General features: G+C 37.4%; 1 protein-coding gene across 1 annotated transcript; it reads left to right on the forward strand.

The window, feature by feature from the left end:
• Nucleotides 1-1,621: 1,621 nt before the first annotated feature.
• LOC110898789 lies at nucleotides 1,622-10,540 on the forward strand. The gene is made up of 12 exons (XM_022145632.2): nucleotides 1,622-2,470; nucleotides 3,444-3,646; nucleotides 3,750-3,947; nucleotides 4,174-4,245; nucleotides 4,338-4,433; nucleotides 4,527-4,606; nucleotides 8,309-8,384; nucleotides 8,472-8,682; nucleotides 8,794-8,990; nucleotides 9,073-9,172; nucleotides 9,418-9,507; nucleotides 9,608-10,540. Exons 1-12 carry the CDS (start codon nucleotides 1,945-1,947, stop codon nucleotides 10,327-10,329), a joined length of 2,571 nt encoding a protein of 856 aa, XP_022001324.1. The 5' UTR covers nucleotides 1,622-1,944; the 3' UTR covers nucleotides 10,330-10,540.
• Nucleotides 10,541-14,787: the final 4,247 nt, after the last annotated feature.

Consider the following 14,787-nt stretch of genomic DNA (forward strand, 5'->3'; position numbering starts at 1 on the left):
GTGGGAGCTGGATAACTCAGGTCGGTTCTCCGTTAAAAGCCTGAAGAGTTGGCTGCAATGCGCTAGGTTCAGCGATATTGGGAACGAATTCGTTTGGAATAATTGGCTGCCTTTGAAAGTGAACTTCTTAGCATGGCGATTATCATTGGAACGGCTGCCCACACTGGCTGCATTAGCAAGAAGAAGTGCATGGTCGGGTCAAACAGAGTGCAGAGTGTGCAATCAACTGGAAGAAAACGTGGACCATCTCTTCATCGGATGCGAATTGGCACAAACGATTTGGAATTTTGTATCAACATGGTGCAAGGTATCAAATATTTATGCCTTCAGGGTGAAAGATTTGCTGAATTGGCATAAAAATGTTAAAGGGAATCGGAGATGGAGGAAATTAATTTACGCGGTAATGCAAGTCGCACTTTGGGTCATTTGGCAAAATCGGAATAAACTCATTTTCCAGGGAAAGGAAATACGGGTGGATCGGCTGAAGGAAGAAATCAAACAGTTGGGTTTTCTTTGGATTGGAAGCCGTTCGAACTTGAAGGATATAACGTGGGAGGAGTGGTGTAAGTTTGATGTATCTAGTAAATGTTAGCTTGAAATTGATGGGGATGTAAATGATATATGAACGGGTGTGTATTGTTGGTTTGGGCTAACTTTCGTTGGCCCTTGTTTTAATAAAATTTTGTTGGCCGTTCAAAAAAAAAAAAAAAAATTTGCTTGCTTCTCTTCCCGCATCATTAATGATGTTGTTAAGGAAGCAATCAAATTGCTAAAAAACGATTAGTTCTTTATATTCAATAATCAATAAAAACTAATTATAAAAAGTAATCAAATCATCATTTATAAGATAAAACATATAAACATTTAAAATTCAAATTAAAGATAAACACTTCATCAACTTTACCTTGCACGTTAAAACTCCGATTAGTCACAATGTATCAATTACTTGAAAAGTTATAAGCCAGTAATATCAAGAAACGTGATAAAAGAAACTTTGTAAACCAAATTTGATCACTAAAGTAAAATTAGAAAAGTAATTTATAAACGTTTAATTAACTTTGATACCAAAAAAAAAACAAGATTATAACAATTTTTACAACTAAGTTATCTTTTTTTATTTTACAACAAAAAATCTCACGTGTAAACTCACCTTGCTTGGGGCTATGTCCAAGGTCGACTCCTCGACCACTATGAGACCGTGCCCCCTAATGCACGGGAACCAGATGGAATCCGTAAACCCTCGCCCCCTGTCAGGTTCGAACCCGGGATTAAAGTCACGATTCGTCTCTTCACCCAAAATATCCATAAAAAAAGCGCAAACGGGAATCCAACCTGCGTCTCCGTTAGGGAGAGCAGGCTAATTAACCGCTTCACTAAATTCTCAGGACTTACAACTAAGTTATCCGACCCGCCAATCACACTCGAAACAGTTCTGATACCATGAACCCAACTCGCCCAATCCCCTAATCCTTGATCCGACCAGTCAGTCCGGTCCAGCTTTCAAAACACTAATGTATAAAGTTGCAAAAAAAAGTTAAAACCACTGGCCTATATAAAGCAGTTTAAGAGATAATGGCACCCATTTTCACTGTAAAAGTCATCTCTTTTCTGACCAACAACCGGGACCAAGAAACACGACATAAAATTCATCACAACTTCTTCATCAAAATCACCTACACCTTTCGTCTTGTATCCGATCAAAATATTCCCAATCTATAATATCCCAATATTATATTTCATTTTATTTGTCTTCATATCTGTTTTTTTCACACACCCATATCAAAATCTTTAGATAACGACACCCCATCCGTGAATATCCCCTGTTTTTTAGTTACTTCTTTACTCTTCTTCCACAATTCCTTTTTTTCTTAACTTAAAAGCCATTATTCCTCATCCCTTAAAAGGGTCAACTCTGAATAATAATAATTAAGTTTAACAATTATTATGAGTTTGATCATGTTGATGACATTTCAAGCATTTGTGATTCTGGGTTTGATCTGTTCTGGTGTTGTTGGTAAAGAATGTACCAACACTCCAACAGAGCTTTCGTCGCATACGTTTCGATACGATTACCTTAATTCACACAACAAAAACCATTTGTTGTTGTCTCATGACAATTATTATAATCATTTGACTCCTACTGATGATGCTGCTTGGGCTAGTTTGTTGCCCAGAAAGGTGTTGAAGGAGGATGAAGTTGGGTGGATGATGATGTATAGGCAGATGAAGAATCAAGTGGGGAGGGGTAAGGTTAGTGGGAGTTTTTTGAGTGAGGTTTCTTTGGGTGATGTGAGATTGGACCCTGAGTCAACTCATGGTCAAGCTCAACAGACCAATTTGGATTACTTGTTGATGTTGGATGTTGATAGTTTGGTTTGGAGCTTTAGGAAGACTGCTGGGCTGCCTACGGTTGGTACCGCGTATGGCGGGTGGGAGTCCTCGGATCAAGAGCTTCGTGGTCATTTCGTAGGTTTGTGTCCTTCATTTAAGATTTTAACATGGCTAGTACAATACATCATGGTTGTTTAGATGTACTTGAATTGATTTATGTGTGTTATAACGCCCGCGGTATGCGCATAATGCATCATGTGGTGACATTGATAGCCGAAAGACAAGGGGGTACATGCACTAATCGGCTTTTGCTGAGTGTTATGTGCCTTATGTCCAAGGCTTGATGCAAAACTACTATCGAGCCGGGGGTCTATTCCTACGGGTAGAGATAAGGCTGTCTACATATTACCCTCCTCAGACCCTCCCTTAGCTTTGCTATTGGTGGGATTTAATGAGTATGATGATGATGTATTTATGTATTATAAACATTTTAGACGCGTGTCGATTGACTGTAATTCTCTTATGTGGAGTGTGCTAGTTGATTCAGTATAGGTATATATATACACACCTATATAGAAGATTCTGACATGACTATTAAAATGTAACATGATTATATATGGTTCTATGAAGGTACTTGAACTGATGCATATGTACAGATGAATTTATGAGTATTCGTATATTATATTATATATCTACACTTGTGTTGATTGACTATAATTCTCCCATGTGCTATAATTTACCTACACCTATATTTAATAGGGTAGGTAAATTGCATTTTACCTCCTTTAAGTTTCAACAAAATTTCAGGCGTTGTCCTTTAACTAACGAAATTACAGCATAGTCCTTTATGTTCTAATTTCTTTACAGACGGTGTCCTTTTTCCCTAAAAAGATTACAAAAATAAAGGGCATCCGTTGTAAATAAATTAAAACATAAAGTACATCTGCTGTAAAGAAATTAAAAACATAAAGGAGATCCGTTCTAATTTTGTTAGTTAAAGGACAACGCCTGAAAAATAAATGAATGAGTTAGATTGGTTATGTCAGTTATCGCGTTATTTGTGGTTTTGTAACACAGTAACACTGAAGTTGTGCACCATTGAACATTATCAGGGCATTACTTGAGTGCTACAGCTCAAATGTGGGCAAGCACGGGGAACGATGCACTAAAACAAAAGATGACATCAGTAGTATCTATACTCGGTGAGTGTCAAGAACGTCTGAGCAATGGCTACCTCTCGGCTTTCCCGTCTGAGTTTTTTGACCGGTTTGAAGCTATTCAACCCGTTTGGGCTCCATATTACACCATCCACAAGGTTAAAATGATATGTTTAAAGAATATATATATATTTTTTTTTTGACTATTTTTATCAGAAAACTATGAAGAAAACTAATTCATAGTTCTCTCGTAATGGGCAGATAATGGCAGGGTTAGTTGACCAGTATGTTTTGGCTGGAAACAATCAAGCTCTTAAAATGGTGACTCAAATGGCGGATTATTTCTTCGAACGCGTGCAAAACGTGATCAAACAGTACACTATTGAACGACACTGGCGCTCGTTAAATGAAGAAACGGGTGGAATGAATGATGTCTTGTATCGGCTCTACACCATAACAGTATGTTGTTGATCGGTTCTCCTTTTTGTCTAATATTCTGATAATAGGGGTGACAAGCATGACCCGTTTCTAAAAATGGGTTAAAATTGTGTAAAAAATTTCAGTTGGGTCCATTTGGGCCAACTCGATTCTAAAACGGGTTGAAACAGGTCAACGTGATAATAACAGTGCATAATATGTCATATCGCTATTGATCATTTGTTAACGGGCTTTTTTTTGTTAATAGGGAGATAGTAAGCATTTGTTGTTGGCTCATCTGTTTGACAAACCGTGTTTTCTCGGGCTGTTGGCTATAAAGGTAACTTATATATATAATTGTGAGTTTTTATAACATAATATCATACCATAAGTAACTTGTGCAAAAAAATATATATATATATATACTTGCAGGCGGATGAGCTAGCCGGTTTCCATTCCAACACGCATATTCCAATTGTTGTTGGATCACAAATGCGGTATGAAATTACCGGTGATCCTCTCTACAAGGTATTATTACATATGCGTATTTTTTTAACAAATCCCGCTTGATTTAAGTTTAGGATAATATAAAAACGTACTTTTCCGTTATTTGTTTTGCAGGAAATCAGTATGTTCTTCATGGATACTGTGAACTCTTCTCACATGTATGCTACAGGAGGGACATCAGTTAGTGAGTTCTGGTATGTATGTAGGGTAAACAATCAGCAATTTTATTCAATATCGACGTTAGGGGTGCAAACGAGCCGAGCCGACCCCACCCCAAGCTCGATTAACTTATGAGTTATGAGAGCTCGAGCTCGGCTCGTTTATTATCTATTAATTAATATATTAAATAAAATTAATATAAATAATAAACTCGTTTAGGCTCGTGAGCTCGATAAGTGAAACTCGGGTTTGGGCTCTTTTACTAAACAAGCTTATTTTTAGGTTCATGCTCGGCTCATAAACAAGGTTAAATAAGCTCGGCTCGGCTCGTTTATTAGTATCATCATACTCAGTAAATCCCACCAGTAGCAAAGCTAAGGTAGGGTCTGAGGAGGGTAAGATGTAAACAGCCTTATCTCTACCCCTGTTAGGGGTATCGGATCAGAGTAGGCTCGAGCAGAAGCGTTACAAACACACACACACACACACTAGCAGAAAATAAAGAACACGAGAATTTACGTGGTTCGGTCAAGGTGACCTACGTCCACGGGTTGCAACTAGGGTTTTACTTTTATTAGATGCTCACAACTGACACAGACTACAGTTACATAATAGGTATTTATAGAACAAGATTAGGGTTTTATACTTGGTCAACAAGTTAACTAAGTGGGCCTAATAACTAGGACCGGCTAACCCTAACTAGGGCAGGCTAACCCTAATTAGGGCCGGCTACCCTAAAGCCTACGAACCCAACAATCTCCCACTCGGAGGCTTTGCATAGTCCACAAAGTGCATCCAAGAAACCCATCACCAGTAACTTCAGTAATCTTTACGTTCAAGTCTTCCCAGCCTCCAGTTCCAAGAACAAGCTAAGACTTCAGTCACATCCAAGCCACCTAGTTGCAACCACACCTCTCATCAAGTAACTGAGAGACCAGTTGAAGCTCCCACAAGCTCCAACCCAACAGTCTTATCAGACCCATTCTCTATCTCAACCGGCTTGCACGATCCACTAGCTCCAGAGATACACCGAGAATTAATACCACTCTCCACATTTTGCAAACTATTTCCAGGAGAGCTTTTTTCTTCAGTCGGAATCTTCGTCTTCAAAACCCAACGGTTCTTTGTGATTGTACCCGGAACACGACCCATGCTCCCACTATCACCAAATCCCCTGATTGGCTTAAACTTAGACCCCCGACCACATTCAACTGACATCCCCAAAGCACCAGGATTCAAGTTCACAAATTGAACCCTCTTCCGCTTACTAGATTCAGTGAACCAGACTTTATGTTGTACAGGGACGGCTACTCCCTCAACAGGTATCTCAACTAGATAGAACGATCCTCGTCTCCTCCCACAGGCAACAACAAGATTTCCATCAATCACCTTCCACTTCCCACCACCAAACCTAACATCTAGTCCTTGTTTATCCAGTTGACTAACAGAAATAAGTTTCTTCGTTAAACCTGGAATTACCCTGACGTTCTTTAAGTTCCATGTAGTGCCCAGTGGAGTCTTCAGATTGACATCTCCCATACCCGTAACATTAAGAACATGACCGTTAGCTAATCGTACCTTTCCAAAGTCTCCCTTTTTCAGATTCACCATCGTCTCCCCGCTGTGCATGGCGTGAAACGAAGAACCAGAATCCATAGCCCAAGAATCTATAGACTCTTCACAGCAAACTAGTACGTCACCGTCAGATTCATCTGACACAACACTGTTTACATGCTGCTTACCATCCTCTTTCTTAGGATCAGGACACTCGTTTTTAACATGCCCCTTTTCACCACAGTTCCAGTCCCTCACATTCTTCCCAGCTTTAGACAAGCTTTTCCCATGACTCCCAGTGCTTCTGTTTTTACCTCTTCCCCTGCTAACACTGAGCATACCAGAAGTAGATCCTCCACTAGTGTTCCTGAACGTCTTCACCCAAAACACTATCCCGGACCCGATCAAACTTCAAATTTCCAGTTCCAGCAGTTTCAGTGACCGTTGTCACAAATCCTGACCAACTATCAGGTAAGGAAGATAACAAAACCACAGCCTGAGTGTCATCATCCAACTTCATGCCCACAGTTGCTAACCTGGACAAAACTGAATTGACCTCATTAATGTGATCAGCAACTGAACTGCCTTCGTTCATTCTCATATTAAACAGTTCCCTCATCAAGAACACCCTATTACCGGCAGACGGCTTCTCATACATATTTGACAGAGCTTCTAACATATCACGAGCAGTTGTTTCTTTCATGATATTAAATGCAACGCTCCTCGTCAAAGCCAATGTAATTTTACCTCTTGCCTTTTTGTCCTTTGAGTTCCAAATTGCCTCGGCAGCTTTATCCATTCCAGCAGGTTTTTCTTCTAGTACCACATCCAAATCGCATTCACCAAGCAACGCCTCTATTTGCATTCTCCACCAAGCAAAATCAGTACCGTTGAACTTCTCGATTCGGAACTTCCCGTCTTCAGCCATAACAAACGAGAAAAACCAGAAAAAACCACAAGGAACCAAGCAACTGAAACCCGAGCAACTTTCAATAAACCAGAAACCCGAAGTACCCGAACCAGCGACTTCTCTTGCAAACCCGAGCGTAAAATCAGCGAATAACCAGAGTTCAAGAACCGAAACCCTAATCGCCAAACACCCCAAAACCACCGGATCCGCAACAACAAACCCTACGGCTCAAACCCTAGACCTTACGAGCCGTAACCATAGAATAGGTACGGGTCGTAAACAAGTCAGCGGCGACGGCAGCAACAGCAGATCAAGATCTCTCGTCCAGCTCTCTCTCCCTCTCCTGCGATAACCGTGTGAACCGTGTATTTAACTGAACCTTTGGCTCTGATACCACTTGTTAGGGGTATCGGATCAGAGTAGGCTCGAGCAGAAGCGGAACAAACACACACACACACACTAGCAGAAAATAAAGAACACGAGAATTTACGTGGTTCGGTCAAGGTGACCTACGTCCACGGGTTGCAACTAGGGTTTTACTTTTATTAGATGCTCACAACTGTTTTCAGAATGACACAGACTACAGTTACATAATAGGTATTTATAGAACAAGATTAGGGTTTCATACTTGGTCAACAAGTTAACTAAGTGGGCCTACTAACTAGGGCCGGCTAACCCTAACTAGGGCAGGCTAACCCTAATTAGGGCCGGCTACCCTAAAGCCTACGAACCCAACAGGTAAGATGTAAACAGCCTTATCTCTACCCCGTAGGAATAGAGAGGCTGCTTCCAGTGAGACCCCCAGCTCGATAGTAGTTTTGAATCAAGCCTTGGACATAAGGCACATGACAGACACTCAGCAAAAGGCCGATTAGTGCATGTACCCCCTTGTCTTTCGGCTATCAACGCCACCACATGATGCATGATTAACCTTCCCGACTTTTAACGTTATTTTCACGAAATTAGTAAAATAACGCTAAAATTAGTGCATGTACCCCCTTGTCTTTCGGCTCGTTTACTAGACAACTTTAAATAAGGGGTAAATGTTATTTAATATTAATAAAAACTAATACTACAATAAGGCTCAATAGGCTCGGCGAGTCTGACGAGTTTCACATGCCAGACTTAAGCTCGGGCTCGATAAGGCTCGGCTTGTTTCGAGCTTTTTCTCGAGTAGCTCGCGAGCCGCTCGGCTCGTTTGCACCCCTAATCGACATCCGTTAAGGGCGAAAGTTCGACTTTTGTGTAACAAATTGGTAGTTGCTTTTCTTAGGTCGGAACCAAAACGACTAGCGACTACCTTGCAGACGGAAAACGAAGAATCATGTACCACCTATAACATGTTAAAGGTACGCCTTAACTGTTCAAAAACCAGTTAGTGATCTAATGTTTTCATCATGTCAAATATAATGATAGATCTTACATTTATGTTTTAGGTTTCTAGGAACTTGTTTAGATGGACCAAAGAGATCGCGTATGCGGATTACTACGAACGCGCTTTGACTAACGGTGTCTTAAGTATCCAAAGAGGGAAAGAACCCGGGATTATGATATACATGTTGCCGTTAGGCCCGGGCATGTCGAAAGCTACCGGATATCATAAATGGGGAACGAAGTTTAATTCTTTCTGGTGCTGTTATGGGACAGGTTTATATATTTGTTTACTTACATTCACTTGTATAAATAATGCAAAAAAAAAAAAAAAAAAGATATCTAACATTCTAACTACAACTTTATGTTTTTGAAACATTTCTTTAGGGATTGAATCGTTCTCGAAATTGGGTGATTCGATTTACTTTGAAGAAGCGGGAAAGGATCCCGGGCTGTACATTATCCAGTATGTATCAAGCTCGGTTAACTGGAAACTTGGGCAGGTTGTTGTTGATCAGAAAGTTACGCCCGTTGTGTCGTGGGACCCTCGCCTTCGTGTAACAACTACCCTCTCTTCAAAGAAGGTAACAGGTTGTGAATATCGTGAAAAAGTTACATGTCGTTTTGGTTATTCGTTTGTAAAAGCGACTGTTGTGTTTTATGCAGGAAGGATCGTCGTCTAGTTTGAATTTTAGAATACCGTTTTGGACAACGTCAAGTGCGAAAGCGACGCTTAATGGTCAAAATATCCCTATAACATCTACAGGTATAAATCTTTTAACCACAAATAATGTACCATATATGTAATGTAACCCAAGTATTGAAAACGTTATACTTAAAATGACCCGATTTTAGAATAAGATTTTATAGCATTTATAAATTTTGTTCTGAAGTCGAGTCTTAGTGTAACATTTTAATACTTGATTTATAAAAAAATTAAAAACAAATCTTTAAAAAATGATTTTTTATATACGGAAAATTACATATATCCCCTTATTTTCAACGCTGCAGGTACATTCTTAACCGTCACAAAAAAGTGGAGCTCGTCTGACGTTATTACCCTTGAACTGCCAATCACACTAAGAACCGAAGCTATTCAAGGTACACTTTTGTGACCGAAACAAAAACATACTTACGCTTTAGCGACCGATATTGTTACACTTTAGCGACTGAATTTTTCCATTTTTTTTATATTTTTCAGATGAAAGATCTGAATATGCATCTCTTCATGCAATTCTATTCGGACCCTATCTTCTCGTCGCCTTAACAACAGGTGAATCCGACCTAAAACCGGATTCCAATTCCCTTTCCGACTGGATCACTCCGATTCCATCAGATTACAATTCCCAATTAATCTCCCTTTCTCAACAATCCGGTAACAACACCTTTGCTCTTGCCCAATCATCCAATTCCATCACAGCAATCCAATTTCCAGACCCCGGAACCAGCAATTCCGTCTTCGCAACCTTCAGAATCATCCCAACCGATCCCACAACTCGTGTGTCCTCCCGCAACGATGTCATTAACAAAACTGTCATGTTAGAACCGTATATTCTCCCTGGAATGGTAATTGTAAACCAAGGAAAAGAACAGAGTCTCGGAATTGGCGATTACCGTGATAACCGGAATGCGGTATTCCGGTTTGTGGAGGGAAACCAAGGGATGGTTAGATTGGAATCTGAAAGCCAGAAGGGTTGTTTTGTGCATAGTTTGAATGGAACAGTGAAGCTGAGCTGTGGTGGTTCTGAATCGGAATCGGATTCCGGGTTTGTGTTAGCGACGAGTTTTAAGGTGAATGATGGAATCTGTAATTACCATCCGATTAGTTTCGTCGCTAAAGGGTTGAATATGAATTATCTTCTGCAGCCGTTGTATAGTTTGAGAGATGAGCACTATACAGTTTATTTTAAGATTCACTCTTGATTTGTAAGAGTGTGAAATTACAGAAATGACCCTTTAGAGAAATGGATTGGAGGTTAAATTGGTTAATATGTTGGTGCAGTATATATGCATTTATTGGTGTACACTGTGACTGTTTCTATTATGGATCATTATTGAATAGTGGTTTATGCTTCAAAAGATAAATGTTATGATTTTTATTTTGGTTGTTTTAAGAGTTTTGAATTAATTTGCATTTGATAATCATTTAAGTGAATGTTTTTATTCTTAAGACTATTGGTGCAATTTTGTCAATTGATGTAGCTGGTGTTTGCTTTGTGGATGAATTTAGCCTTTCAATAAAAAGATATAATTGTGAAAAAATATCTAAAACAATGACCCATCATCTCTTAAAAATCGTCAAAATAGAACTGTCATTCAATGGCGGATGCAGGAATTATTTGCTTGGGGTTATGTCCAACTCCAAGGTCGACTCCTTGACCACCATGAGACCGTGCCCCCTAATGCACGAGAACCAGATGGAATCCGTAAACCCTCGTATCCTGTCAGGTTCGAACCTGTGATTAAAGTCACGATTCGTCTTCACCCCAAATGTTCATAAAAAAGGCCCAAACGGGAATCGATCCTGCGTCTCCATCAATAAGGCCAGGCTAATTAACCGCTTCACCAAATTCTCAGGACTTACAACCAGTGTTGTAAAAATCGCGACTAGGCGGAGACTAGTCGGCGATTAATTGCTAATCGGCCAGTAACGGAGTAATTTTCGTTAATCAGTCCATTAATCGCTAGTTGGGCCTAGTCAGCTAACCAAAATCGGCGATTCCGGCCAGATTCCGGCAAAAACCCTCTAAATTCCGGCCAGTTTCCAACCAAACCATGTGAATTCCAACAATTAATCCTGTATACTTAAAAAAATGAGTTGAGTAAGAGTTAAAATCTAGCTACTTAAAATATTTACCTATAAAAATATGTATATGTATACATAAAACTGAAAATTACATATAAAAACCCGATCCGATTAATCCCGAGTACTCGCTAGTCCCCACCTCACCGGCCGACTAGCGACTAGCGAGTTCTCCAACCTTGCTTACAACTAAGTTATCCGACCCGCCAATCACCAATCTCACGTGTAAACCCACCTTACTCGGGGCTATGTCCAAGGTCGACTCCTCGACCACCATGAGACCGTGCCCCCTAATGCACGGGATTCGGGAACCAGATGGAATCCGTAAACCCTCGCCCCCTGTCAGGTTCAAACCCGTGATTAAAATCGCGATTCGTCTCTTCACCCAAATGTCCATAAAAAGGCCCAAACGGGAATCGAACCTGCGTCTCCATTAGGGAGGGCAAGCTAATTAACCGCTTCACCAAATTCTCAGGACTTACAACCAGTGTTGTAAAAATGGCGACTAGTCGGCCAGCCAAAAATCGGCAATTCCGGCCAGATTCCGGCAAAAAAACCTGTATATTCCGGCCAAAACCTCTAAATTCCGCCCAATTTCCAATCAAACCATGTGAATTCCAACAATTAATCTTGTATACTTAAAAAAAATGAGTAAAAATTAAAATCTAGCTACTTAAAATATTTACATATAAAATTATATATATGTATACATAAAACTGAAAATTACATATAAAAAAACCCGATCCGATTAATCTCGAGTAGTCGCTAGTTCCCACCTCACCGGCCGACTAGCAAATTCTCTAACCTTACTTACAACTAAGTTATCCGACCCACCAATCAAACTCAAAACGATTCAGTCCAGTCTGGTTTTCAAAACACACTGATGTATAAAAGTTACAAAAAAAGAAAAGTTAAAACCATTCAGGGGCGGATCTAGTGTGGTGTGAGGGGTAACCTCCGCTACCCCTTAACTTTTCCGACGAAGTAGAATTTTCCTTAATTTTTAATGTTTTATGCATTATGTTACGCCTGAGATTATGTTATGCTACCCCTCCCAACAAAATTTAAAACTAAAATAGTGTTGCAGCGGCTACAGAAGTGTAACAGAGAGAAAGAGTTTGGTTGTCTTTTGTTTGGTGTGTCTTTTTGGTTCTGTTTGGAGTGTAACAACTCTTAGCTTCTGGCTATGGGCTTGTGTACAGTGTATCTATGTTTGCTTCTGGTATGGATTGGAAATTCTCGTTGGTTTGGAAAAAAAAGTGTTTTCAAATGAAAGAGTAGGAAGAATACAATCTATACTATATAATAAAAGAAACCTATTTTGGGACACTTGTCATTCTCTCATTTAATTGATTAAAATTATTAATAATACTAATAATAATAATATTTAATCTAAATTAATACAAATTTTTATTATTAATAATATTAATCAAATCTAAAATCTAATCTAATACAAATTTTTTTATCAATAATATTATTAATATAAGTTGAAGTTGATTCATGGACTAAATAAATAAACAAATGTATCTGTATGATACGAAGAAAAAAAGGAATTACGACAAAAGAACCTTAATGACATGATAAAATAAAACAAAAGTAAAAAACAAAAGAGCCTCACACTTTATGTGCTATAAAAAAAACCCAAAGAAAATTCACTGTAGCTAATCAGTTGATAATAATAATCTATATATCTATATATATTAATAAATGAGATTATGTGGGCTATGTGTCCTTGAATGGTGAAGTCATTTTGATGATGTGGCAACTATTGGTTTAGTGAACCTTGATTTTGGGAGGGAAATTGTCTAATTCTTAATACACATACCACATTTGAGAATACACAAACCAAAAACTACATATCCACGCGGGATCCGATAGTATTTGGGCCGGATATATGTTTTTTCGAAATAACCAAAATACAATATGGATCCTATATAATCTTATTTCTCAATCATTGAACCCAAAATTTTCATTCTACACTTTCTTTCTCTCGGTTCTCTCTCTTCTAAATTCCATCTCCGATCATCATCTTAGGTGCCGAATCTTTCAAAAATCATAGGTAAATTTACTTGATCAACCTTAAATACTGTTTATTTATGTTATTAGATCTTATAGGAACTTTTTTTTGTTCAAAACCCATTCGGCAGATCTTAATCATTTTCGTTGTTATTTGTTTGTAGATCATTCCACATAATTTGCAGGTATGTAATTTATATTAGATTGTTATTTATTGTAAATGTTTAATATGAATTTTTGATGATTTTTATGTTTTTTTTTTATTGTTGATCGAACCTGTTATATGTAAGTTTAATCAACAATCTATAAAAAATTGTTCTTGATCTCCTTCTCTGCAGATGCTTATTGTTTGATTTTTCTTTTTTTTTTTCGTTGTTTGTTGATGATTTTGCATTATCCGATTCCAATCATATGAAATGATATTTTGTTGATGTTTTGATTTTGTTCTCATGTTACTCATATTTTTATTTACAGTCTTTTAGTTTATTGTTGATGATGATATGTTTTGATTGTGTCCGATGTGTTTTGATTGTGTTGATGAAGATTTACAGTGGTCTGATAATTTTTCATCCGGTATAATGTTTTTGTCTTCGGAATATTGATTTTGTTTCCAAAAAATAAATATTTTTTATTTTTTTAAACCGTTTCTTATTATTTTTGGATTTGGAAGTTTCTCCATTGACTAAATTATCTTTTAAAGCTTATTGATTGTTGATTTAGGAATATTGATTGTTTTTCTATAAATACTTTACCGTTTTATTTTTTTAAAAACCTTCATATATATTTTTCAGATATGGATCTCTTGCACAACAGTCCTTCATTTTTAAAGCTTATTGATGAAAATGACCCGATATTTTTGGTACGTTTATGTGTATTCTAATTACTAATCATATTTTAAGTAAACTAATATTTGTCTTTTTTTATTTTGTTTTAAACACATAGCAAATAAATGGTGATTTATATTTAGTATGATAATTTTTAGTATGATAATTTACGGCATTGGATGTTAGTGGTATAATTTTCAGAATTCAAATTCTAAATTTTAAATTTTGAGGTTTCTATTTTAAATTTAAAATTCTGAGCAATTTTAAATTTCGTTAGTGATTCATTTTTAGTATGATAATTTTTCGGAATTAAGGTTTCTATTTCTATAAATAAATGGTGTTACGTTTTTTGAAACCTCAAATTTAAAATTTTAAGGTTTCTATTTATATTTCCGGAATTTAAATTTAAAATTTAAAATTTTGAGCAATTTTAAATTTCGTTAGTGATTTATTTTTAGTATGATAATTTTCCGGAATTAAGGTTTCTATTTCATTTTCCGGAATTCAAATTTTAAATTTAAAATTTTGAGCAATTTTAAATTTCGTTAATGATTTTTTTTGATACCTCAAATTTAAATTTTAGTGATTTATTTATAGTATGATAATTTTCCGGAATTAAGGTTTCTATTTCTATAAATAAATGGTGATTTATTTTTAGTATGATAATTTACGGGATTGGATGTTAGTGATTTAATTTTCACAATTCACATTTTAAATTTTAAATTTTGACGTTTCTAT

The sequence above is a fragment of the Helianthus annuus genome, chromosome 1 (assembly GCF_002127325.2).
Source record: "Helianthus annuus cultivar XRQ/B chromosome 1, HanXRQr2.0-SUNRISE, whole genome shotgun sequence".
In the NCBI taxonomy this organism is placed as follows: Eukaryota; Viridiplantae; Streptophyta; class Magnoliopsida; order Asterales; family Asteraceae; genus Helianthus; species Helianthus annuus.